We start from the raw sequence: 25,015 nt of genomic DNA on the forward strand, positions 1-25,015 counted from the left end.
TCCAAGACTGACCCAGAAAGAAACAGAAAATCTAAACAGACCAATTACCAGCAACGAAATTGAAGCGGTAATCAAAAACTACCAAAGAACAAAACCCCCGGGCCAGATGGATTTACCTCGGAATTTTATCAGACATACCGGGAAGACATAATACCCATTCTCCTTAGAGTTTTCCAAAAAATAGAGGAGGAGGGGATACTCCCAAACTCATTCTATGAAGCTAACATCACCCTAATACCAAAACCAGGCAAAGACCCCACCAAAAAAGAAAACTACAGACCAATATCCCTGATGAACGTAGATGCAAAAATACTCAACAAAATATTAGCAAACCGAATTCAAAAATACATCAAAAGGATCATACACCATGACCAAGTGGGATTCATCCCAGGGATGCAAGGATGGTACAACATTCGAAAGTCCATCAACATCATCCACCACATCAACAAAAAGAAAGACAAAAACCACATGATCATCTCCATAGATGCTGAAAAAGCATTTGACAAAGTTCAACATCCATTCATGTTAAAAACTCTCAGCAAAATGGGAATAGAGGGCAAGTACCTCAACATAATAAAGGCCATCTATGATAAACCCACAGCCAACATTATATTGAACAGCGAGAAGCTGAAAGCATTTCCTCTGAGATCGGGAACTAGACAGGGATGCCCACTCTCTCCACTGTTATTTAACATAGTACTGGAGGTCCTAGCCACAGCAATCAGACAAAATAAAGAAATACAAGGAATCCAGATTGGTAAAGAAGAAGTTAAACTGTCACTATTTGCAGATGACATGATACTGTACATAAAAAACCCTAAAGACTCCACCCCAAAACTACTAGAACTGATATCGGAATACAGCAAATTTGCAGGATACAAAATCAACACACAGAAATCTGTGGCTTTCCTATACACTAACAATGAACCAACAGAAAGAGAAATCAGGAAAACAACTCCATTCACAATTGCATCAAAAAAAATAAAATACCTAGGAATAAACCTAACCAAGGAAGTGAAAGACTTATACTCTGAAAACTACAAGTCACTCTTAAGAGAAATTAAAGGGGACACTAACAGATGGAAACTCATCCCATGCTCGTGGCTAGGAAGAATTAATATTGTCAAAATGGCCATCCTGCCCAAAGCAATATACAGATTTGATGCAATCCCTATGAATCTACCAGCAACATTCTTCAATGAACTGGAACAAATAATTAAAAAATTCATATGGAAACACCAAAGACCCCGAATAGTCAAAGCAATCCTGAGAAAGAAGAATAAAGTAGGGGGGATCTCACTCCCCAACTTCAAGCTCTACTATAAAGCCATAGTAATCAAGACAATTTGGTACTGGCACAAGAGCAGAGCCACAGACCAATGGAACAGACTAGAGAATTCAGACATTAAGCCAGACATATATGGTCAATTAATATTTGATAAAGGAGCCATGGACATACAATGGGGAAATGACAGTCTCTTCAACAGATGGTGCTGGCAAAACTGGACAGCTACATGTAGGAGAATGAAACTGGACCATTGTCTAACCCCATATACAAAAGTAAACTCAAAATGGATCAAAGACCTGAATGTAAGCCATGAAACCATTAAACTCTTGGAAGAAAACATAGGCGAAAACCTCTTAGACATAAACATGAGTGACCTCTTCTTGAACATATCTCCCCGGGCAAGGAAAACAACAGCAAAAATGAACAAGTGGGACTATATTAAGCTGAAAAGCTTCTGTACAGCAAAAGACACCATCAATAGAACAAAAAGGATCCCTACAGTATGGGAGAATATATTTGAAAATGACACATCCGATAAAGGCTTGACGTCCAGAATATATAAAGAGCTCACACGCCTCAACAAACAAAAAACAAATAACCCAATTAAAAAATGGGCAGAGGAACTGAACAGACAGTTCTCCAAAAAAGAAATACAGATGGCCAACAGACACATGAAAAGATGCTCCACATCGCTAATTATCAGAGAAATGCAAATTAAAACTACAATGAGGTATCACCTCACACCAGTAAGGATGGCTGCCATCCAAAAGACAAACAACAACAAATGTTGGCAAGGCTGTGGAGAAAGGGGAAGCCTCCTACACTGCTGGTGGGAATGTAAGTTAGTTCAACCATTGTGGAAAGCAGTATGGAGGTACATCAAAATGCTCAAAACAGACTTACCATTTGACCCAGGAATTGCACTCCTAGGAATTTACCCTAAGAATGCAGCAATCAAGTATGAGAAAGATCAGTGCACCCCTATGTTTATTACAGCACTATTTACAATAGCCAAGAATTGGAAGCAACCTAAATGTCCATCGATAGATGAATGGATAAAGAAGATGTGGTACATATACACAATGGAATACTACTCAGCCATAAGAAAAGGGCTAATCCAATCATTTGCAGCAACATGGATGGAGCTGGAGGGTATTATGCTCAGTGAAACAAGCCAAGCGGAGAAAGAGAAATACCAAATGATTTCACTTATCTGTGGAGTATAAGAACAAAGGAAAAACTGAAGGAACAAAACAGCAGCAGAATCACAGAACTCAAGAATGGACTAACAGGTACCAAAGGGAAAGGGACTGGGGAGGTTGGGTGGGTGGGGAGGGATAAGGGTGGGGGAGAAGTGGGGGGGTATTAAGATTAGCATGCATGGGGGGGTAGGAGAAAAGGGAGGGCTGTACAACACAGAGAAGGCAAGTAGTGCTTCTACAACATTTTGCTATGCTGATGGACAGTGACTGTAAAGGGGTTTATGGGGGAGACCTGGTATAGGGGAGAGCCTAGTAAACATAATATTCGTCATGTAAGTGTAGATTAGTGATACCAAAAACAAAACAAAACAAAACAAAAAAAAAAAAAAAAAAAAAAGCAGTTCCTGTGTGGTAACCTCCAATGAGTTCTAAACAAGGGTATAAAGGGCATATAAAAGTGTAGGCAAAGGGTCTGTTTGCGTTTATACAGAAGATCAAAGCCTAATTGGGCTACCCCGAAAATGAACTAAGATACGATATGAAAGAGAACTTCCAACAGCAGCACTCTCTGGAAGACTCATGCCAGAAGATGATCATCAAAAAACCCCAACAAAGATCCACGCACTGCTACAGCTGTAGATGCACTCATCCCACCAGTTCCTGGACTTGCCATGGGAATGAAGGAGATATCTAAGCTGGCCTGTGCATACAGTAAAACAACAAATTTGACTGGATCTATACTGTTGGAACTCAACCAAGAATTTGGAGAAGTGCAAATTGTAGCGCTCCAAAGTCTTACAACTACAGACTATTTACTGTTAAAAGAACATATGGCATGTGAACAGTCCCCAGGAATGGGTTGTTTTAATTTGTCTGATTTCTCTCAGACTGTTCAAGTTCAGTTGGACAATATCCACCATGTCATAGATAAGTTTTCACAAATGCCTAAGGTGCCTAACTGGTTTTCTTGGTTTCACTGGAGATGGCTGGTAATTACAGGTATGCTTTGGTTATGTAACTATACTCCTATTATGTTAATGTGTGTGCGCAATTTAAGTAGTAGCTTAAAACCTATACATGCTGAAGTTACTCTACAAGAAGATATGTCAAAGAAATAATCAATCTTCCCATGTTTTCTTCCGCCTGCTACTTCTATAGCTTTTCTTCTTCCTTCCTAATTACAACCCTTAAATAGAATTCATGCCTCATATCAAATTTACCGAGTATCATAATTCTTCTAAGTGGTAAAGATACCTCAAGACAAATGCTGGGCATAGAAGCTACAGGGCATAAATATGCAAAGAAATAAAAAGCTAACCATTTCAAACAATAAGGCTTCCCTCTCACTTACCAACTTCACATTTCCCTGTATGGCCCCGGAAGATGACTGGTTAGCCAGAGACGGGTAAGATTCCTCAAGGGAGGAACAACCTAAGACAGGCACAGTCGCAGGGGGGTCATCAGGTGAGAAATTGGGGATCAACAGAGGTGAGGCTTAGAACCTCACCCCCCCCGTTCTGAGAGAAATCTTCTGCATACGTGGATGTTTTATTGCCCTTGTCTAGCTTGGATTAACACATAGTCTACAGGCACACACCTGATCATCTACATTTGCTCTCTTACAACACTAAACTCTGTTTTCTACCTTTATGTTGTATCTACCTACCACTTCAGCATTTTATTAAAAATAATAATAATAAAGAGAGAAATGTGGTATCCACATATAAATCAAGTATAAAAACCAAATGAGTATTCATATTTGAACTGACTGTTTATAGTTCACAATGCATGAGCAAAACCGAAGGTTTCTGTGATGGCTGCCCTTGTACTGTTCACCATGTAAGAACTTATTCACTATGTAAGAATTTGTTCTCCATGTAAGAACTTGTTTGTTATGCCTCAGAAGATTGGAGACTGACGAAAATTAGGCTTGGGGTGGATTAATGATTGTGCATTGAGCACTGACCCCCTATACAGAAGTTTATTGTTGTTAACAACCATTTGATCAATAAATATGAGAGATGCCCTCACACACACACACACAAAAAAAGTACACACTTCCAATGGTAAAATAATAAGTAACCGGGATGTAATGAATATAGTTAAGATATTGTAACAGCTTGGTATGGTGATAGCTGGTACCTAGAATTGTCATGTATATAAATGTTGAATCACTATGTTGTACACCTGAAACTAATGTAATGTAATACTGTGTGTCAACTACCCTTCAATAAAAAATAATTATCTACAAGAAAATAAATAAATAAATAAATAAATAATAAAACCAAAACACTCTCCCTTTTCTTAATAAAGAAAAGTCATTAACATGCATGGGGGGGTAGGAGAAAAGGGAGGGCTGTACAACACAGAGAAGGCAAGTAGTGATTCTACAACATTTTGCTATGCTGATGGACAGTGACTGTAAAGGGGTTTATAGGGGAGAGCCTAGTAAACATAATATTCGTCATGTAAGTGTAGATTAGTGATACCAAAAAAAAAAAAAAAAAAAAAAAAAAAGGGCAGTTCCTGTGTGGTAACCTCCAATGAGTTCTACACAAGGGTATAAAGGGCATATAAAAGTGTAGGCAAAGGGTCTGTTTGTGTTTATACAGAGGATCAAAGCCTAATTGGGCTACCCCGAAAATGAACTAAGATACGATATGAAAAAGAACTTCCAACATCTGCACCCTCTGGAAGACTCATGCCAGAAGATGATCATCAAAAAACCCCAACAAAGATCCACGCACTGCTACAGCTGTAGATGCACTCATCCCACCAGTTCCTGGACTTGCCATGGGAATGAAGGAGATATCTAAGCTGGCCTGTGCATACAGTAAAACAACAAATTTGACTGGATCTATACTGTTGGAACTCAACCAAGAATTTGGAGAAGTGCAAATTGTAGCGCTCCAAAGTCTTACAACTACAGACTATTTACTGTTAAAAGAACATATGGCATGTGAACAGTCCCCAGGAATGGGTTGTTTTAATTTGTCTGATTTCTCTCAGACTGTTCAAGTTCAGTTGGACAATATCCACCATGTCATAGATAAGTTTTCACAAATGCCTAAGGTGCCTAACTGGTTTTCTTGGTTTCACTGGAGATGGCTGGTAATTACAGATATGCTTTGGTTATGTAACTATACTCCTATTATGTTAATGTGTGTGCGCAATTTAAGTAGTAGCTTAAAACCTATATATGCTGAAGTTACTCTACAAGAAGATATGTCAAAGAAATAATCAATCTTCCCATGTTTTCCTCCGCCTGCTACTTCTATAGCTTTTCTTCTTCCTTCCTAATTACAACCCTTAAATAGAATTCGTGCCTCATATCAAATTTACCGAGTATCATAATTCTTCCAAGTGGTAAAGATACCTCAAGACAAATGCTGGGCATAGAAGCTACAGGGCATAAATATGCAAAGAAGTAAAAAGCTAACCTTTTCAAACAATAAGGCTTCCCTCTCACTTACCAACTTCACATTTCCCTGTATGGCCCCGGAAGATGACTGGTTAGCCAGAGACGGGTAAGATTCCTCAAGGGAGGAACAACCTAAGACAGGCACAGTCGCAGGGGGGCCATCAGGTGAGAAATTGGGGATCAACAGAGGTGAGGCTTAGAACCTCACCCCCCCTGTTCTGAGAGAAATCTTCTGCATACGTGGATGTTTTATTGCCCTTGTCTAGCTTGGATTAACACATAGTCTACAGGCACACACCTGATCATCTACATTTGCTCTCTTACAACACTAAACTATGTTTTCTACCTTTATCTTGTATCTACCTACCACTTCAGCATTTTATTAAAAATAATAATAATAAAGAGAGAAATGTGGTATCCACATATAAATCAAGTATAAAAACCAAATGAGTATTCATATTTCAACTGACTGTTTAGAGTTCATAATGCATGAGCAAAACCGCAAGTTTCTGTGATGACTGCCCTTGTACTGTTCACTATGTAACTTATTCATTATGTAAGAATTTGTTCTACATGTAAGAACTTGTTTGTTATGCCTCAGAAGATTGGAGACTGACGAGAATTAGGCTTGGGGTGGATTAATGATTGTGCATTGAGCATTGACTCCCCTATACAGAATTTTATTGTCGTTAACAACCATTTGATCAATAAATATGAGAGATGCCCTCACAAAAAAAAAAAAAAAAAAAAAAGGACAGACTTCCAATGGTAAAATAAATAAGTAACCGGGATGTAATGTATAGCATAAGGAATATAGTCAAGATATTGTAACAGCTTGGTAGGGTGATAGCTGGAACCTAGAATTATGTATATAAATGTTCTACCACTGTGTTGTACACTTGAAACTAATGTAATGTAATACTGTGCGTCAACTACCCTTCAATAAAAAATAATTATTTAAAAAAAAAAAAAGAAAAGTCAAAGAATTACTCCTGGCTTTCAACCACCACATTAAATCAATCACCTGTAGTCTCTTGCAAATTATTTTCTAAAAAAAGAAATTATTAAATTAAACCTAAGGGGTCCTTTCTTCTGTTTTGAAAATGGACCAAACCACATTTGGTCTGGACCACACCACTCATGGCAATAACACAATCAAGGTGGAAAAGTCACAAAGACTGGGGTTCACATCCCAGCTAGTGTACCTCCTGGCTATGAGACCTTAGCATACCTCTCTGAGTCTCAATTCCCTCATCTGCAGTACAGGCATCATAGTTCCCATCTCACAGTGTTGCAAAGATTAAATCAGTAAAGCATCATAGAACTGTTTTATGAAGCTGTTGGATGAAGACTGCTACCATTATAGTCAACATCACAACCACAAAAAAAGATTTTAGGACAGAAACTGCCCATACTACAAGGAGTTTGAGACTTTTCCCAAATAAACCCTCATGAAGGCAAGCCCTCAGAGAAGGGGCTCCTACACTTGTGCTCAATGAGCTGTGCCAGCATGTTAAAGATGCACAAGACAAGACAGGTGTCTTCTGCTCAGTATAAATTAAGAGTAGCCTTCAGGCACCTGGCTGGTCGCCAATACAGGCCCATAGGTAGACAAAATGTAGACAGCTTTGTCTTATGGGCAATTTGTAGCTTCCAGCTCTTACTGTCAAATCACTCAGTAAGAAAGATTAATCACAAGGTTTTATATTTTATTTCTCATAATGAAAAAACTCATAATTTAACTAAAACATGAGAATTTACATTCATTTTCTCATTCAAATTACCCTTATGGAAAGCCTCAATCCCACAGTGAATGTTAATGCTCCAATGAAAACAGTTCATTTAAGAGAATCTTTTATTTTATCCGTGGTTTGAGGTTTGGTTTACAGCTTACCCAAAATTAATAACATGAATGAAACCAAAACCCACCAAATTCTGGCAATTCTAGAGTTCTCTCTCAATATCCAGGGAGGGGGGAAAGAAAGGAGGTAGACAGAAAAACAAACAAAACTGGAAGCAAGAACTCCTCCACTAAGAAGAAATGCAGCTCTGCTTGGCCACTACCACAGGAAAAGACGTGTGCAAGCCCCATTCAAAAGGGAACAATGGCTAAAGGAAACTCGAATGACAAAGCCAAAACCAGGGCAGTACAAAAACTGTATATTACATTCTCTGGTAAAAGGCAAAATCATGTTGTCTTGGGGTGGTTGACTGTGTATAATTCTTAAATTTTTTCTTTGATACTACAGTTTCAGTGAATATGTTTTAATATGCAGGACAGAATACTGCACTAGAGCAGTCAAAAATATGCAAAACAAATAAACGCCCTCCAAGAATTTGTATAAATAGTTTCAGGATCCAGAAACAAAGCTTAATAGCTAAATCAAGTAACATCTGTAAGATGATAAAATCAAAGCAGCTGTTTTGTATTGAGCTTGCCTGAGACAGAAGACAAGGGTTCAAATCCCAGCTTTGCCACTTTTAGGTAGAGCAATAATAAATAAGCAAGTTACTAAGTCTCTCTGTCTCAGGTTCCTCACTAATAAAATAGCAACTTTAGCTTCCCCTGTAGAGAATTTTAAAAACAATGTGAGAGCACAAGCAGACTAGCACAAAGATACTCAATAATATGCTTTAAATTTGAAATAACACTAAGAATTATAAGAAAAAAACCTTTCACATTATTCTCTTACAGCTAAACTGGGGCCACACAAGTGGGATACGATCTAAAACAACTCTACTCCAAGCATACAATATATGTAAACTGTCAGTTTACAACAATAACCAGCAACTAACATTTCTAACACTAAGCTTCATTCTTTGGCACAAGCAAGTAAGAGATTCAGAAAATTAACTCACCATTAAATATTCACTGAGCCACAAAGAACTGTGAGAAAGACAAGATTCCACTCTCAGAGAGCTCAAAATTTCATGAGAAGCAGAGGAACAAGGGCTGAGGAACAAGGGCTGGGCAATGCGAAGTACAGATAAGGCTGGAGTCCTGAAATCATGTTTCAACCAAAAGTGCTGAGAGGGACTTGCTGACTCAGCCTTGGGGTAGTCACAAGGGAATGGCTTCTGGACTAGATCTCAGATGGTAAGCAGGAACACTCCACGCAGAAAAGGCATTTCTGAAAGGCAGCAGCATCGCAGCAGTGGGGTATACAAGCCTGTTCAGGGGAAGGCAAGGGGCCTGTTGCCATAAAAAGCCTAGGGTATAAGGGGAGGGGGAACAGGAAATGAGATGGGAAGATGGGTCTAGAGCCCAACTGGAAGGGAGGTAGCCCCAGGTGAAGTTACGGCAACAATGCAATCAATAACCAGGAGGGGACCAGTACAGAGGACAGGAGAGACAGACAGCAGAAACCCTGAGTCTGGCATAATGATTGGCTGGTTTCTCTGAGGGCTGTCTGTAATGACAGTGGCCATCCCTACTGCCACTGGACCCAACCCATCCACACTGTCAGTATTTCTGGCCAGATGCAATCTGCCCCCAGACTCCCCCATGCCAATGCTCCACCCTACAGCTGTTAGACTGCCTTCTTATCCTCTGACTATAGGATTCTGTAGGCTCCCATCTAATGGAGTTAGATGGGAACCTCCAGGACAAAACCTAAATGATTCAACCTGTTTCATTGGGCCAGTCCAACTTAGTTTTCCAGCCTTACCTCTGCCCCACCTCCTGAAAATCCATTTGTCTTGCTCCCTCTACATCTTTGCTTCTGCTGCACCGCTGCAGGGAACCCTCCACCCGCCCCACCTGCAGCCCACACACTTGCCTCAGCCATCCAGCAAACTAGGCCCTTCAGTTCCTTGGCCACACTGGTTCCTTCTCCACCACAGGGCCTGCAACGTCTTCCCCTGAGGATAGGGACTGGGGTGGTGAAGTCCTAGCTAATTCCTACTGATCATTCAGGTCTCAACTTAAGTGTTACTTCTTCCCATCTTTCACCTCTTAGACTGGCAAAAATACCCAGTGCTGGTGAGGATGTAAGAGGAAGGCATTCTCATATTCCCCTGGTGGGAATATAAACTATTGTAGTCTTTTTGGAGGATAATGTGGCAATAGCTCTCAAAAGATGAAACACACTGTGGAGCCCTCTGTCACTTTTCTGGACTGCCCAACAGCTGTTCTTCCTTCCTCTCTCTGTCAGGGGAATCCCACCACCTTCTGAGTGAGTGACTTATGAGTGACCAATCAGAAGCACCCACCACTCCCTGGAAGGGACTCTGGTGGCCAAAGGAACAGCGGGAAGACGCAGCTCCCAGGGCAGCCAGGGCAGGAGAGTGAGCAGTGTGCAGGGAGCAGCAGCACAGAGAGGAGCACTCTGTTTTGCTGGAATGGCCAGTATGATACTTGATACTGTTCTTGGCCCCAAACCCAGTTCCTGCCCTCCCAGCTATTCTATGAGCCGCTTACAATCCTCTAAAAAATATTTCTTTTCCTTAAATCTAGTCATTCTACTGGCTTGCAACAGAGAATTCTGACCAATACATTCACATACTCTAACCCAGAAATTCCACTTCTAGGAATTTGTCTGAAGTATGTACTTACACAGTACACCAAGACACGTTTGTCTCAAAACTCTGAAAACCAAAATATCTATCAATAGGAGACACGTCAGGAACTCATGGTACAGCTATTCAATGCAGTTCTGTGCAGCTGTCACTACAGGGAAGACAGAGATCTACGTGTGCTGATACAAAAACTTCTCCAAAAGTTAATAATAAGGGAACAGTATGTATAGTATGACTTCACTTTGTAGTTTTAATAGGGACAGAGAGAGAGAGAGACTAACAGATGAGAGAAACAGACGAAAGTGTGTCATAAAACATCCTCTGGAAAAAAACAATAAACTCTTAATAGTGGTTACTTTGAGGAGGAATATGAAATAGAGACTTATTTTTCACGTAGTATTTTTCCCCTCTTGGAAGTCTTGTCATGCTCATGCATTACTCTCATTAGAAGTTTTAGTGTCTCTTGCGCATTGAGGACTTCCCAAACACCCATTATCATTATCAGATCCTCCTTCCTGTTACTCTTAGTGCTGTTCTTTCCCTCCAGGGCACTTAGCGTGGTGTCCTCTTCTAAACTAATCTGTATTTCCTTGTTGAATTCCTGCCTCCCACATGAGGATATTAGTTCTGAGGGCAGGTGCTGTGCTGACCACTATATTCCCAGTGCCTCGTACATAGTAGATGCTAAATATTGGTAAGTGAATAAAAGTAACTTACTCTTCTTTTAAGACTCAGCTCAAGTGAAATGAAGCTTTCCCTGAAATCCTCCAGCTAAAATGTGACCTTTCTTACCTTGGGCCTCCCTCCACTGGCCTTTGGACCTACGCCCTTGTCAGTTTATACCTCTGTGCCCCCTACTGCACTGAGTATGGAGAAGGCAAAGACCCTCACATTCATCTCTGTGGAGCCTGCTACAGGGCCTACACAGAAGGTGTTCAAGAAACCTGCCCAATAAAATAAGTATATGAACAAACTAAACTTCAAAATAATCATCTACTCATGCATTAAAATCAGATGTTACTGATATCTCTCTTTAATCCAGTCTTTGATGATAGCAAAACCAGACTGTGTGGAGTTAATGATTTCTAAACAGAAGTGTGCTATAAACTCAAAGCCGCTGTAACATCACCCTGGACTCACCCTACTGGACAGACGTAAGATCACTGTTGGCCAGGACAGAGCACAAAGCAGGGCGGCGGGCATAAACAAGCAGGCAAATCTCCTGACTCTCACTTTCAAAACCTCTTCCTAAATTCAGGATTCTGCTCAGAAGACAAATTACTACAATTCAAAAGCAAAAAAAACCAATTCAAACTTTCCCCTCTTAAAACTGAAACTACTTTGTATCAATGTTAAATTTTCTGAATTTGATTATTTTATCAAGGTGATATGAGAGAACAACCTAAAGGAACTGGAGATGGAGGGTTGTGGTGTGGTGTCTTCTATCTACTCTCAAGTGCTTCCACATGCAAAAAATTAATCGTAACAACAATAATGTGTGAGAGAAACAGAGCAAACACGGTGAAGTATTAACAATGAACAATTGTAAGTTAAAGGCATATAGGACTATTCACTGTACATTGTTACTTTTTTGCAAGTGTGAAATTTCTTTAGGCAAAAAAAAGCAATGAAACTACTTATTAGAAAAAGCTATTCCACCTTTACTACCATTTAAAGGCATCACACAGGGACAAATAAAAACAATACTTTGATAAGAGGTAACAAATACACGTGAATAAAGCAATTCAAAACAATTCTAACATTACTCTAAGTATCTTCATTTTAAAATAATTACAAAGACTTAAACACATGGTATCTGGGGGTAAATCATTCTCCCCAACAAACAGAGAACATCTGTCGTATAAAAATCTTCTAAGAGGCTGGATAACACAATGGAATAGCAAAGTCTCAAACTGGCAATTTCTGAACTATTCTAGGCAGCAGTTTTCCTAGCTTTGCAGAGCCCAGACACCAAGACAAAAAACTAAGAGGTAAACAACAGTTGGGTAAACATCAGTTACACATGACCTGTTCGAATTTCTGGACCTATCCAATTTGATGCAGAAATTTAACATAGAAGTTAGAATTGGAAAAATCCTAATTCTTATAAATACAATTTTATAATTTTTTTATTTTTTGGTCATTAAAAAGATGCTCTTAACTAGCATGAGAGCTAAAATACAAATGTAAAAATCTAGTCTAAAAAGAGAAACTATTTACAAGCCGGCACTGGACCACAGGCTTTATGTATGTTTTTTCTAATATTATATTGTATTATAGTCTGGTATATATGATAGATGTTATTGATATCATTTCACAGGTGAGGAAATTGAGGTTCAGAGGGGAATTAAATGCCTGTGATCCCTCAGATTAAGTGGACAGGGACTCCAGTCACTCTGGCTTTAAAAAAAAAAGAAAGAAAGAAAGAAAAAAACCAATGCACATATCAGGCATGTTCCTGCCATGAGGCCTCCACTCTAGCTACCCTCTGCCTGGAAGGCTCTTCCACTCAAACCTCATCTTTTCCGTGAGACCTACCTTGACCTTCCTATTGAACACTATGGTCTGTCTTCTACCTCAACACTGCCAGGTCCCCTTACCCTGCATTAACTGTTAAATTTTTTGTTTTGAGATAATGGTAAATTCACAGCAGATGTAAGATGTAATACCTCAAGTTCTTGTATACCCTTGACCCCATTTCCCCCAAAGGTAATACCCTGCATAACTGTAGTATAACAGCACCTGTATTATACATTCCATTAGTAATTATCACTTTCTAACATATTATAAACTTAATAGTTGTTATTGTCTCACTATCCCTACACTATATACACTCCTTGAAGGCAAGAATCTTTACCTAAATTTCATTCACTGCTGTATTCCAAGCACCTAGAAGAGGGTCTAAGCCAAAGGAAAAACTCAATAAATATTTGTAGAATGATTCAAAGCATTGTATTGCATGGTGCTCTAATAGGAAATAGACCAGCTCTTTAAGATAGTGCCTTGGTAAATAAGAGAATTCTGAAACATCAGGAAAACATTACACTCACCCATGGTGACATAAGGCAGCTTATCAGTTGACCCATGAGGATAGATGCTGTAGAGGTGAGGTCCAGTAACATCTACTCCCCCCAAAACGAGGGCTGCACCAATGTAACCTTGATACCTGGTGATCAGAGTATGTATAAAAAAAAAAGTGAGTCTACATTGCATCAGTGTAACTTAACCAAAAGCTGTATGAGAAGTTTGATTACAAAGGCTTTGCTACACTACTACTGTTTCATGAAGTGGTTACTGCTCTGATGGGAACAGAATGGGAACGGAAGGAATACCAGCTGCCCATCTACTCTACTACCAGCCAACAGACTGTAATTTGAGTGAAGCACTCTCCGTGCCTTATTCATCAGTCCACCCCCACTGCTCTCACTTTAGAGAAGAGAAACCCGATCCAAAGACATTAAAGCCTGCCCAATGTCTCAGAGCCAAGTGCGGATTACTCTAGAAGTTAGCAGCGGGTGCTAACATCCCACCACAGCTCTCCAGGATCAGCAGAGAAGCTACTTCCAAAGTTAACAATGAGTTGCTGAACTCAAAGGTGTGCAGATTATCAACCCTTACCATAGCCTCACAGGAAAATGGCTTGTGTCAAAACACCTTTTCCTTGGAATAAATGCACAGTCATAAGTGTATATATATATGAGCTCATACAGAGTAAGAGCGAAGTATTTCATCTTGCAGGGAAGTGAATGATGAAGTAATTCCCTGATGGCTATAAAACCCACTGCTACCACCCACAGGATAAAGCTGTACTTCCTCAGGAACAAGGATGTGAACACATCTCCTACCCACCTCACCTCCATTTAACTGTGCACACATTTGTTCCGTTAGACTCTTTACTTGGTTGATTTTACACTCCTATAGATTGCTTACCCTGAATTTGGTTCAGTTTTTTACCATCAGGATTGCTATGCTAGCTAAATATGCTGGATTTAAATTTTTCTATTGTGAGCCTTTCAGAAAAATGAAACCAACACATACTGACTTTGCCTGACAACATAATCATTATCATTAAAATTGATACAAGTAAGTTAACACAAGAACTAAAGTCATCATTTCAGACTATCTACACCACAGCTACCCAGCAGGAAGCACTCTAGGTAAAGAGAATAGTGAGGTCCAGGATGTCCCCATCCCTTGATTACCAAATTGTTATTTCAGAAAGAAGTTTTCATTTATAAGTGAAAAATTAAAGAGCAAGAAAGGATTTTAGAAGTAGACTCAAGAAGGATCAGAGGCCCAGACAGGGGAAGAACCTGGTCCTAAGCCACAAGAGCTAGCAGCGGGTCCCAACTAAAACCCAGGGCTCTGTGGTAAGAAGCCAGACTCCCCAGACTCCCCATTCCCACCCAAGTCCAGTGTCCGATCCACTACATCATGTGCCCATCAAACAGGGAGTTGAGTAATAATCAGTTCCCTTCCAAGCTAAAACATAATCTTTGTTTGATGCCTTTAAAAAGAGTCTAAGATATTTCAGCAAGTTGATGAAATGGCTTAAAAATTGGCCCCACAACTCTACTTCTAGGAATCTAATTCTAAGGATATACTCAGACAAATATTCAGATATGAATTCACAAGCATGTTTACCGTAGTACTGTTGAAGATGCTAAAAAAGTGGAATTAGTCAGAGGGAGAATGGGCTGAATAAACTGATAGAGCTCTCCCACAGAACACTACACAGTCACCAGACCCACGACACACTTCCTCCCACACTACTGACGGTAGTGCTACCAGTGACAAAACCTTTTTCAAGGACAGTTTGAGCAGTATGTATCAATATGTTAAATGTGCAAACCCAACAATTCTACTTCTAGGGATTTATTTTAAAATACAGCCTAAGGAATTGATCACACAAGTACGTGAAGGTTCTACGTTACTAAGGGTTCACAGGATACCTATGACACTTCAGGTACCTTTAAACAGGCGTATCAAAGTTCACAAATCAGTTAAAGTACAGTACATTCTTGGAATGAAACACTGTCATACCACCAAAACTTACATTCATCAGTGATTCCTACTTTTATAGGTCACAGACCCCTTTGAAAAACTGCTTAAAATGGTGGAACCCTGCCCCCATAACAACTACATTCAAGATGTTTGCTATTCTAGGCCTCCAGAATTCCTCCACAGGTTCAAGGTAAAAACTCTGGATGCTGAGCTCTTCTACTAATGGGAACAGTGTTTATAATACATTCTTAGGTGAAGAGGACCAGTTACAAAACAACCTGTATTAACAGGATTCCATTTTTTTCAACACATAAATTAGTATATATATGCACAGTATAAAAGGTCTAAAAAAACACATCTCAAAGGTTTGAATATATGGCAGGACATCTAAGTGGCAGGACATCAGGTGACATTTACTTCTTTTCACATTTCTATAGTTCTTTACAAGATTCATACATTACTTTTACAATCATTTTTAAAAACGTTATTTTCATTTTGAAATGCTCCAACATGGAAACTATTCACCTGCTCTGACAGGTGAAAAGATTAGGCTAAACAGGCACATGAAAACATGCTCCACATTGCTAATCATCAGGGATATGCAAATTAAAACCACAATGAGATATCACCTCACACCAGTTAGGATGGCCACCATCCAAAAGACAAACAACAACAAATGCTGGCGAGGATGCAGAGAAAGGAAAACCCTCCTACACTGTTAGTGGGAATGTAAATTAGTTCAACCACTGTGGAAAGCAGTATGGAGGTTCCTCAAAAAACTAAAAAGAGAAATGCCATTTGACCCAGTAATTCCACTCCTAGGAATTTACCCGAAGAAAACAAGATCCCTGATCCAAAAAGCCATATGCACCCCTGTTTATTGCAGCAGTATTTACAATAGCCAAGATATGGAAGCAACCTAAGTGTCCAGCAGTAGATGAACAGATAAAGAAGATGTGATACATATACACAATGGAATATTATTCAGCCATAAAAAAGAAATCATTGCAACAACACTTGCAAACACCATGGATGGAGCAAGAGGGTGTTATGCTCAGTGAAATAAGCCAGGCAGAGAAAGACAAGTACCAAATGATTTCACTCATTTGTGGAATATAGCAACAGAGCAAAACTGAAGGAACAAAACAGCAGCAGACTCATAGACTCCAAGAAGGGACTAGCAGTTACCAAAGGGAAGGGGTTGGGGAAGGAGGGAGAAGGGGATTAAGGGGCACTATAATTAGCACACACAACATAGGTAGGACACAGGGAAGGCAGTAGAGCATGGAGAAGACAAGTAATGACTCTATAGCATCTTACTATACTGAGACAGTGACTACAATGGGGTGAGGAGGTGAGGTTACTTGATAATATGGGTGAATGTGGAAACCACAATGTTGTTCATGTGAAACCTTCATAAGACTGTATATTAATGATATCTTAATTAAAAAAAAAGATTAGGCTGTATCATAAGATACAATGTGCAACTATGATTCCATTTGTATTGAATAAAATACATATTCGTAAACACAAAAAAAGCCTTGAAGGGCATACAGTAATCTATTAGCACTAACTGCTTAGGATGGTAGGAATCCAGATAATTTTTGTATTTTTAGTTTATCTGTATCTTATGGCTTTTTTTCATGGTGAACATGTACTAGTAATATGGAAGGATGGCACAAATGAACAAATGAACTTAAAAGACCAGAAATAATACGCCCAAACAAAATGTGATTCTCCCTGTATGACAAAATTTTTATATTTTCTTTGGGTTTTCAGCATTTTTCAAATTTTCTATAATATTTTTACTTTCACTAAAAAAAAGTACAATTAATAAATAAAAGAGCCTCTACATATTCAACTAGTTTCCAGAATACAGAAAAATATTTCACCAAGATTTCTCTTAAACTCAACAGAGAGGCTCCAGGCTCAGAAGGATGAAGTATCAGTCACATGTAAGGGAAAACGTCTCTTCTCACCGATCCACATACACGGAAATGGTTATTCAGGGGGAAAACAGCATCACAATAGCAAGAAGATTAAATAAACCTTGTTCTCTTTTTCAGCCTCTGAATTTGACAGGACTCCAACTGCATCAGGCCCCGTACTAGGCACTGTAATAAGCCTTGCTTCTTTATTCATTTCCTCCTCAAAAGTCAGAGAGTCAGAAACTATTATCCTCACTTCATTGAGGAAGAAACTGGGGCTAACAAAGGTGAGGTGAACAGCTATAGACAGGACTTGAACCAAAGTTCTAAAGTCAATCCTAGGCTTTTTTCCCTTATACTACTGACTCATTTTATTTAACTCAACAAAAAATGTCACAAGACATGAAGGACCACAATTATCATGGTTTAAATTCTAAAATGTTTCCTAAAAATTTAATTAAAATTAAATTTTTAAAAATTTGTTAAAATAGAAATAGTAACACACTGAAACAAGAGAATTTAGAATTCCTAAAGAGATTAACACAAACATTACCTAGATTTTGCTAAGTACTTTAAATGACACTGGAAGGGAATCCTGAAATACGCTATTTACTGCAATTTTACAAGTTTAAAAATTGCTTTAAATGTAATGCACCGTACAAACCACCAGAGGGAGCTTTGTATTCAAAATCAAAATCATGTCTTCAGAAATGTTGACAACAGATGTGCTTTTAACAAGTTCTCACACTGTACTGAGAGAATTTATTTGATAGGCAAAAATTCTCCAGGATTAGGATGATGATTCTGTATATAAATACATGGAAATCACTGACACAAGAGCTAATAACAGCCAGAGCAGCAATCAGGTACATAACGACTGTTTCCTGCCCTTATGACTCATAAGTCCTGATCTCCTCTCCTATACAATAGGAACTGTAATAGCGGCCTTGCTGCCCAGCTACACTACATCTCATACCCATTTACTGAGAGCCAGGGGCCATGCTAATCTCACTGATGAAGACCTATAAATTCACAGAAGGCATGGGCCAGGCAAGAAACAAAGTGAAGTGACCCAGGCTGGGATGGGTAGACCAGAACACATGCTTCCACTGTTAAAAGCAACATCTGTCATTCAGTTCCAGGCGATTACTACTACGTGTTAGCCACCCATAGGTTGGGATCCCACGTGTAGGTTACTTAATGAATGAAGAGGACCAGAATAAAGGTTTCTAATCAACGAGAGAAAAAAAAGGTATCATGATGCTAGCTCTACAATGAGAGGAGGTAATCTGTTAAACGTAAAGCCAGGTCCCAGAAGAAGCCAGTGTTCCACCCCAAGACTAAATGCCCAGTCTATTTCTGCTATAGTACACTGCCTCTCTTCTCTTCTTGAGGAGCAAATGAGAAAATGGACTTAAAATTTGAAAACAAAGTGATGATGTGATTATTAAGAAAGAGAAACAAGACTAAGGAACTGTCTGTGGGAGTCAGGGAGTGAAGGTCAGAGCAGGCAAGTGTCTACACCTCTTTAAGCCTCAAGTTTCTTCACCTAGGAATTGGAGACATTAAAAGCCCCTACCTCAAAGTTAAAGGATAAAATGAGATCATGCATAAAGAACTTAGCACAGGGCCTGGCACAAAGAGATAATTACATGTTTCTTAATATTGTTATTGTATCCACTCATAGCCAACTACAAATAATCATTTTTCATTTCATTGTTATTTTCCCCCAAACAAGGAAGAAAAAAAAAATTATTTGTGGTGAACACAAAGATTCCTTCCAGCTCTAACTTTCTAACTGCAAATGAAAAAGAATTTGTTTGTTTTTGTTTTTATGTGTAATACCCTAAGCTTCTGGAAATAATTCAACTGGTCACATATGATTTTTTCATGGGAGGAAAAAAAATGGACACCATAAATTCAAATAAATTATCAAAAGCCTTATGAATCAAAATAGCTTTCTAGTAACAATTGATTTCTGGAATAAAATGTGTATTTTTGATTGCTTTTTCCCTAGCTTCTAGGCTTTCCTTGGATGAAAATCTAAGATATGAGAAAAAGATGTCAGAGAAATCCCCCATCCTGGCCTCTTACCTGAAAAGCATCTGCTTCAGCATCCGATTAGCCGTCACCACTCTAGGAAGGCGGCCAGTGGAGAGGGAGTGGAGCTCCAAGTTGGAAGAAATAAGCTGTGTTGTCATGTCTGTATCTGCAGCTGTCCCAGCACCACAGCAACTAAAGAAAACAATTAGAAACTTAGCTGAAATTCAATTACCAAAGGACTCATTTAAAAGTGAAATATTTTGGACAACTTCCATGAAGTTCAGGTACATAGGTGTTTTTAGTGTATCTGCAATGTAACTGTTCTGCCTAACCAATCTTAAATAAACATGAAATTGAGAGTATACCATCTAATTATATGCAAATACACTTTCTGTGACCCAGTGAAACACTGCAAATCATTAGTTTCTGTTTTCCTAACAAAGTATGCATTTTACTAATCCTAAAAATATATCCAAGTTGTACAAAAGAGCAAGGCATGTTAAAAGTCTTGCAATTCAATTTTTACCAAGTATTTACTACCAGGTGTCAGCCATTACAAAGTGATGAAAAAAAAAAAATGACACAGTCCTTGCACTTGATTTCAAAGTTGAGTGGAGAACAAGGTAGATAAAAATTTAATAACCTCACATAATACGATATAGTAGCACAAGTACAAAATACTATGGGAAAATGCTATTGAGGAGAGAGCAATTAATTCTGATCTTTGTGGTTTCACATGAGCTAGATCTGGAAGAACAGAATAAAAACCCTGTATAAGCAGAGAACATGAAAGGGCATTTCCATGCAGAAGGGCTGGCAAAAGCAAAGGTGAAGCAGCTTGGAGATGAGGGGAATAGGGAGAGCCCAGGTTTAACTGGAACACAGCCTGACTGCAGCTAAGTAGGCTAAAGAGGTAGGCTTTTTGTGAGATTGTGCAAGACCTTAAGTATCATGCTACACAGTTTCGATTTTATCCTGGAAGCAATATGGAAATGTGAAAAGTCTCTAGGAAAGTGTTTCAAGAGGAAAGGGACATAATCAGATCTGTGTTTTACAAAATCCAATATGGCAGAAGAGTGAACAATAGAGATGGCTAAAAGACCAAAAGCAGAGAGACTGTTTAAATGACAGCTGCAATAGTCCAACTGAGAAAAAAAGACCCTGAACTAAGGCCTTAGCAGAGGGAGGGATAGAAGGGAATGGATTCAAGAAGCACATAGAAAGCAGAACTGGATACCAAATGAACTGGAGACTAAAGCAAAGAGAGGATGAATAGCTTAGGTTACAGATGGATGGAAATACCATTTAAGGGAGATAGAATGAAAATACAGATTGAACAACCGGTTTTAGAGAAGAACATAAATTCAATTTTAGCCCTGACATGTTTGAAACTGTAAGAGCTATTCAAACTAATCAATACTTACTAAATGTTAGGAGATATGAAGTGTATTTTTGAGCAGTTCTTGTCAGCAACAATCATCCCTTCAGTTGCCCTTGTATCTGCTCCAAGAACTATGCCATCCTATTTTTAAAAAATACATATTTTTAAACAATTTCACATATATAAACACAGTTCTCTACACTAGTTAAGGAAAAACAGTGTTGGCCATTCCCTGCTCCCCCAGTCCCCACCAAAAGTTGTACCAAAAAATATTGTGCTATACTTTCAGAATTCAAGAAAAGCCTTATTGAGACACAAGCTGAATCCTGAAAAAGCAGTAGGAATTATCACTCTAGTTTTCAAATGAGGCTCAGAGATTCAGTGAATTCCTTATAAATTACAGAGCTAATATGAGGAAAATCTGGATTAAGATGTGGAAATTCATCCATTAAAATAGTCACCTCTGTCAATTTCTTTTTAAAAGATGTCATTATTTACCTTTAACAACATTCATTATCTCTTTTAACCCTTCCAACAGTATAAGGCAGGAGCTATGTCCATTCGATGAATGGAGAGAGTGATACCTGGCACCCTGCTTCTCTACAGCCCTAACTGGATCAAACTTACACTTGCTCCTAGGGCCCTGTGTCAGTCTTACTGTTAAGACTTGTTTCAGAGCTTTTACCAAAGACCGTATGTTTTTCTGACCTACTTTTACCATATATTGGTCTTCTCCATTCTGGTAACATACAGAGGAAGTGCAGACCACTGAGCTACACCAAGGGAGCAGAGTCGGAGATAACAGCTAAGAGACGTCTGGACAAAACTGGTTCTCCAGGCTTGCACTTTTAGAACAAACTGCTCTCAAGGTAAACCTGCTGATTAACATCTTAAATTTCTCTCCCCTGAGAGGAGTTTAACCTCCATTTCCTGTACATGGGTTGTATGAAGACATAAGTAACTTATATGCAGTTCTTCTAGCACACGCTGTTAAGCAAAAGTATACAGCCTAATAGAGTCATATTTTTGTTAAATATTCATAAGTGCCCCATTTACTCCACTATGGATGCTTGCTGTTAAGCTTAGAGGAGCCATGTTAAGAGCATTAGCCTCTTGGTTCCTGGGTATCAATTTAGCAAAATAAACCTACTCTTTCTTTCTTCAAAACTCGGTGTGTATGACTGACTCATACACGCCGGGGCGGGGGTACCTCTTGAGGTTTGGTAACATGACAGTGGCTGTGAGAAGGAAAGTGACCTGCCCAAGGTTAGACAGAAGCTGCATAGAATCTGAATGGTTAGACAGATCTGTCTGACACCAAATCTTGTTCTCCCATTACATCACCCTGCTTCCTATAGTAGTAACTTAAGAAAGAAAAGCAAACTGGCCTTCTGTCAAAGACTCTAAAAAGTGAGGAAAGAACGTAAACTGCTGATAAGCACACAAAACCTCCTGACAAGCAGTCTCTCCTAAGGGACCTTTTCCGATGTACTCTGCAATATGTGCCCTTCCTGACAAAGCCTGCAGAAGTAAAGGAGGCCAAGTGCCCTAGTTCCTGTAACCAACTCAGTCACTGCCGCTCCTGGCCTGTCCGGTCTCACCTTATAGACCACCCCTGCGATGGTCGTGCCTGTTTTCCGGACCGCTGGAAGCTTGAAACCTTTCCTTGCAAAATCGGCTTCCAAGACGGCATTTCTGAGAGCAAATGAGAGAATAAGGCGCTGAAATGCAGGGGACACACGGCGCAGTACTGGCACGAAGACTAACAGGATACTCAGGAAAGGAAAAACTATTTACTTTCACGCCCGTCTCTTCACTGAATCCTCCCACCAAGCTTATTATCCCGGGTTTTCTTCCGCGAAGACAGCGGCAGAGAAGAGCCGCACCTCGCCTGAGTCGGAGATGGAAGGTGTCCGGGTGCGCTGGAAGTAAACAGCACACCCGGCCTCAGGAGAAACCCACGCTCAGGCCCTGATTCCCCTGAGTCACACGGGCCGCGGGCCCTGCCGTCCACCCTTCGCTTGGACTTCCAAGGTGAGACGTCAACCCGGCTCCGACCCCGGCACCGCACTCCCACTCCCGCCCTGAACCCGGGCCCGGGCATGGCCGAACCTGCGGCAGTTATCAAAAGAGAAACCTCCAACCGGTGGCTCACACACTGAAACTGCCGCCATCTTCCCAAGAAAGCACTTCCGGGCCGGGGCGGGAGCAAAGACAAGGAGCCGAGCACTTCCGGCGCCGCCGGCGACCGGGGCTGAAGGGGCGGGGCAAAGTCCGTCCGCGCTTGGGCGATTGATCCTAGAGCTAGGGGCTCCTGGAGGAGCCGGGACGTGAGGGGAATATATCGCCCCAAGTGGCCAGGAGGACAAACTGATGCCCGTAGCGGGGGGTAGGGGTCGGCAGGGCTTGCCCAAGGTGGACACACGAAAGACCAGGCCTCCAGCCCACCGGTCCAGAGCTGTTTCTATTGTTAATTCGACCCCATGGGGCTTCGGAGACAGACACAACCAAGTTCGAGGCACTGCCCTACCTCCCCCTTGCATTAAGCAAGTCCTCTCAATTCTGCATCCGTTTCCTAAGCTGCCAAATGAAGATAACAAAACGCTGTTGTGAAATCAACAAGAAGCACATGAAAAGATGTGCAGTATTAGGGAAATGCAAATCAAAACCACCATGCAACTCCTCTGCATACCCACATAACCAATAAGACAGGAAATAACAAATGTTGGCAAGGATGTGGAGAAATAGCAACTGTCCTGCATGGCTGGTGGGAATGTAAAATGGTGCAGCTGCTCCAGAAAACAATTTGGCAGTTTCCCAAAAAAGTGAAACATAGACCCAGCAATTTGTCTGTTAAGTACATATCCAAAAGAATTGAAAACATTTGTTCACAAACACTTGTACACAAATATTCATGGCAGCATTATATCATGATATAAACAACAGGTGGTACATCCATTAGACAGAATATTATTCAGCCATGAAAAGGAATGGAGCACTGATACATGCTACAACAGAGATGAAACTTGAAAACATTGAGCTAAATGAAAGAAACCAGGCACAAAAAGCCACACGGTAGTATGGTTCCATTTTATGAAACATCCTTGCTAGACAAACCATTACAGCCAGAAAGTGGATTAGTAGTTGCTAGGAGATGGAGGGTGGAGAGAATGGGGAATAAGTATTTAATGGTTACAGTGTCTCTTTTTGGGGCGATGAAAATGTCCTGGAATTGGATAGTGGTAATGGTTACACAACACTGAATATACTAAAAACCACTGAACTTCACATTTTTAAATGGTGAATTTTATATTTTGTTGATTTTATTTCAATTTTTAAAAGGCTGCTGTGAAAATTGTACAGGGGAAGCACTTATCCTGACACATAACATCTTCTCTATAAATAGTTGTTGTTAATCCATGTCCTTCATTCTGCCAACAACCTTAAGAAGTAACCATATAATTCAGCTCATTTCACTGATGGAAATTAAGCTTCACTGAAGTGAAGAAACTTGCTCAAATTTACACAACCAGTAAATGACAGCCTCAGTAACAAAATGGCAGCAGACTCAAAGACCCCAAGAATGAACTAGTGGTTACCAAAGGGGAGAGGTGTGGGAGGGCCGGTGGGGAAGGAGGGAGAAGGGGATTGAGGGGTATTATGTTTAGTACACATGGTGTGGGGGATCACGGGGAGAACAGTGTAGCACAGAGAAGGCACATAGTGGATCTGTGGCATCTTGCTGCACTGATGGATAGTGACTGCATTGGGGTGTGGGTGGGGACTTGATAATATGGGTAAATGTAGTAACCACATTGGTTTTTTCATGTGAAACCTTCATAAGAGTGTACATCAATCATACCTTAATAAAAATTTTTAAAAAATAAAAAAATAAAAAAATAAATGACAGCCTCAGTAACTATGGAATAAATTAATTTTTTTACTTGGCAAACATTTATTGAGCACCTACTATGTCCAAGGCATGTTCCTAGGTATAGATGAATGAATGCCAACACAATCACCTAGAACCAGTGTCTGTCACAACCATGTGTGCAACAAATATTTGCTAATGGTTTAGCTCCCTTTCATTACTTCTCTGGGTCTTCTGTATGAAATTAGGAAAATAAAGTCTCACCCACCTGCCTCCACAGGAATCTACTGATGAAGATTCCTACATCACCAAATTTTTACTTTGGTGAATGCAAAATGTAAAAAGACTTGGGCTCTGCC

The 25,015-nt window shown here is 39.9% G+C and overlaps 1 protein-coding gene across 1 annotated transcript in view; it reads right to left on the reverse strand.

The window, feature by feature from the left end:
• The window catches only part of PSMB7 (proteasome 20S subunit beta 7), a 65,737-nt gene extending 42,712 nt beyond the window's left edge, over window positions 1-23,025 (reverse strand). The window contains exons 1-5 of the mRNA XM_036913978.2: window positions 22,898-23,025; window positions 22,387-22,480; window positions 20,829-20,926; window positions 19,456-19,596; window positions 13,480-13,595 (exon numbers count right to left, since the gene is read on the reverse strand). Coding sequence (XP_036769873.2) covers window positions 13,480-13,595; window positions 19,456-19,596; window positions 20,829-20,926; window positions 22,387-22,480; window positions 22,898-22,959 — 511 coding nt within the window. The 5' untranslated portion in view covers window positions 22,960-23,025. The remainder of the gene's footprint in view (window positions 1-13,479; window positions 13,596-19,455; window positions 19,597-20,828; window positions 20,927-22,386; window positions 22,481-22,897) is intronic.
• Window positions 23,026-25,015: the final 1,990 nt, after the last annotated feature.

Source organism: Manis pentadactyla, chromosome 3 (genome assembly GCF_030020395.1).
Source record: "Manis pentadactyla isolate mManPen7 chromosome 3, mManPen7.hap1, whole genome shotgun sequence".
Lineage (NCBI taxonomy): Eukaryota > Metazoa > Chordata > Mammalia > Pholidota > Manidae > Manis > Manis pentadactyla.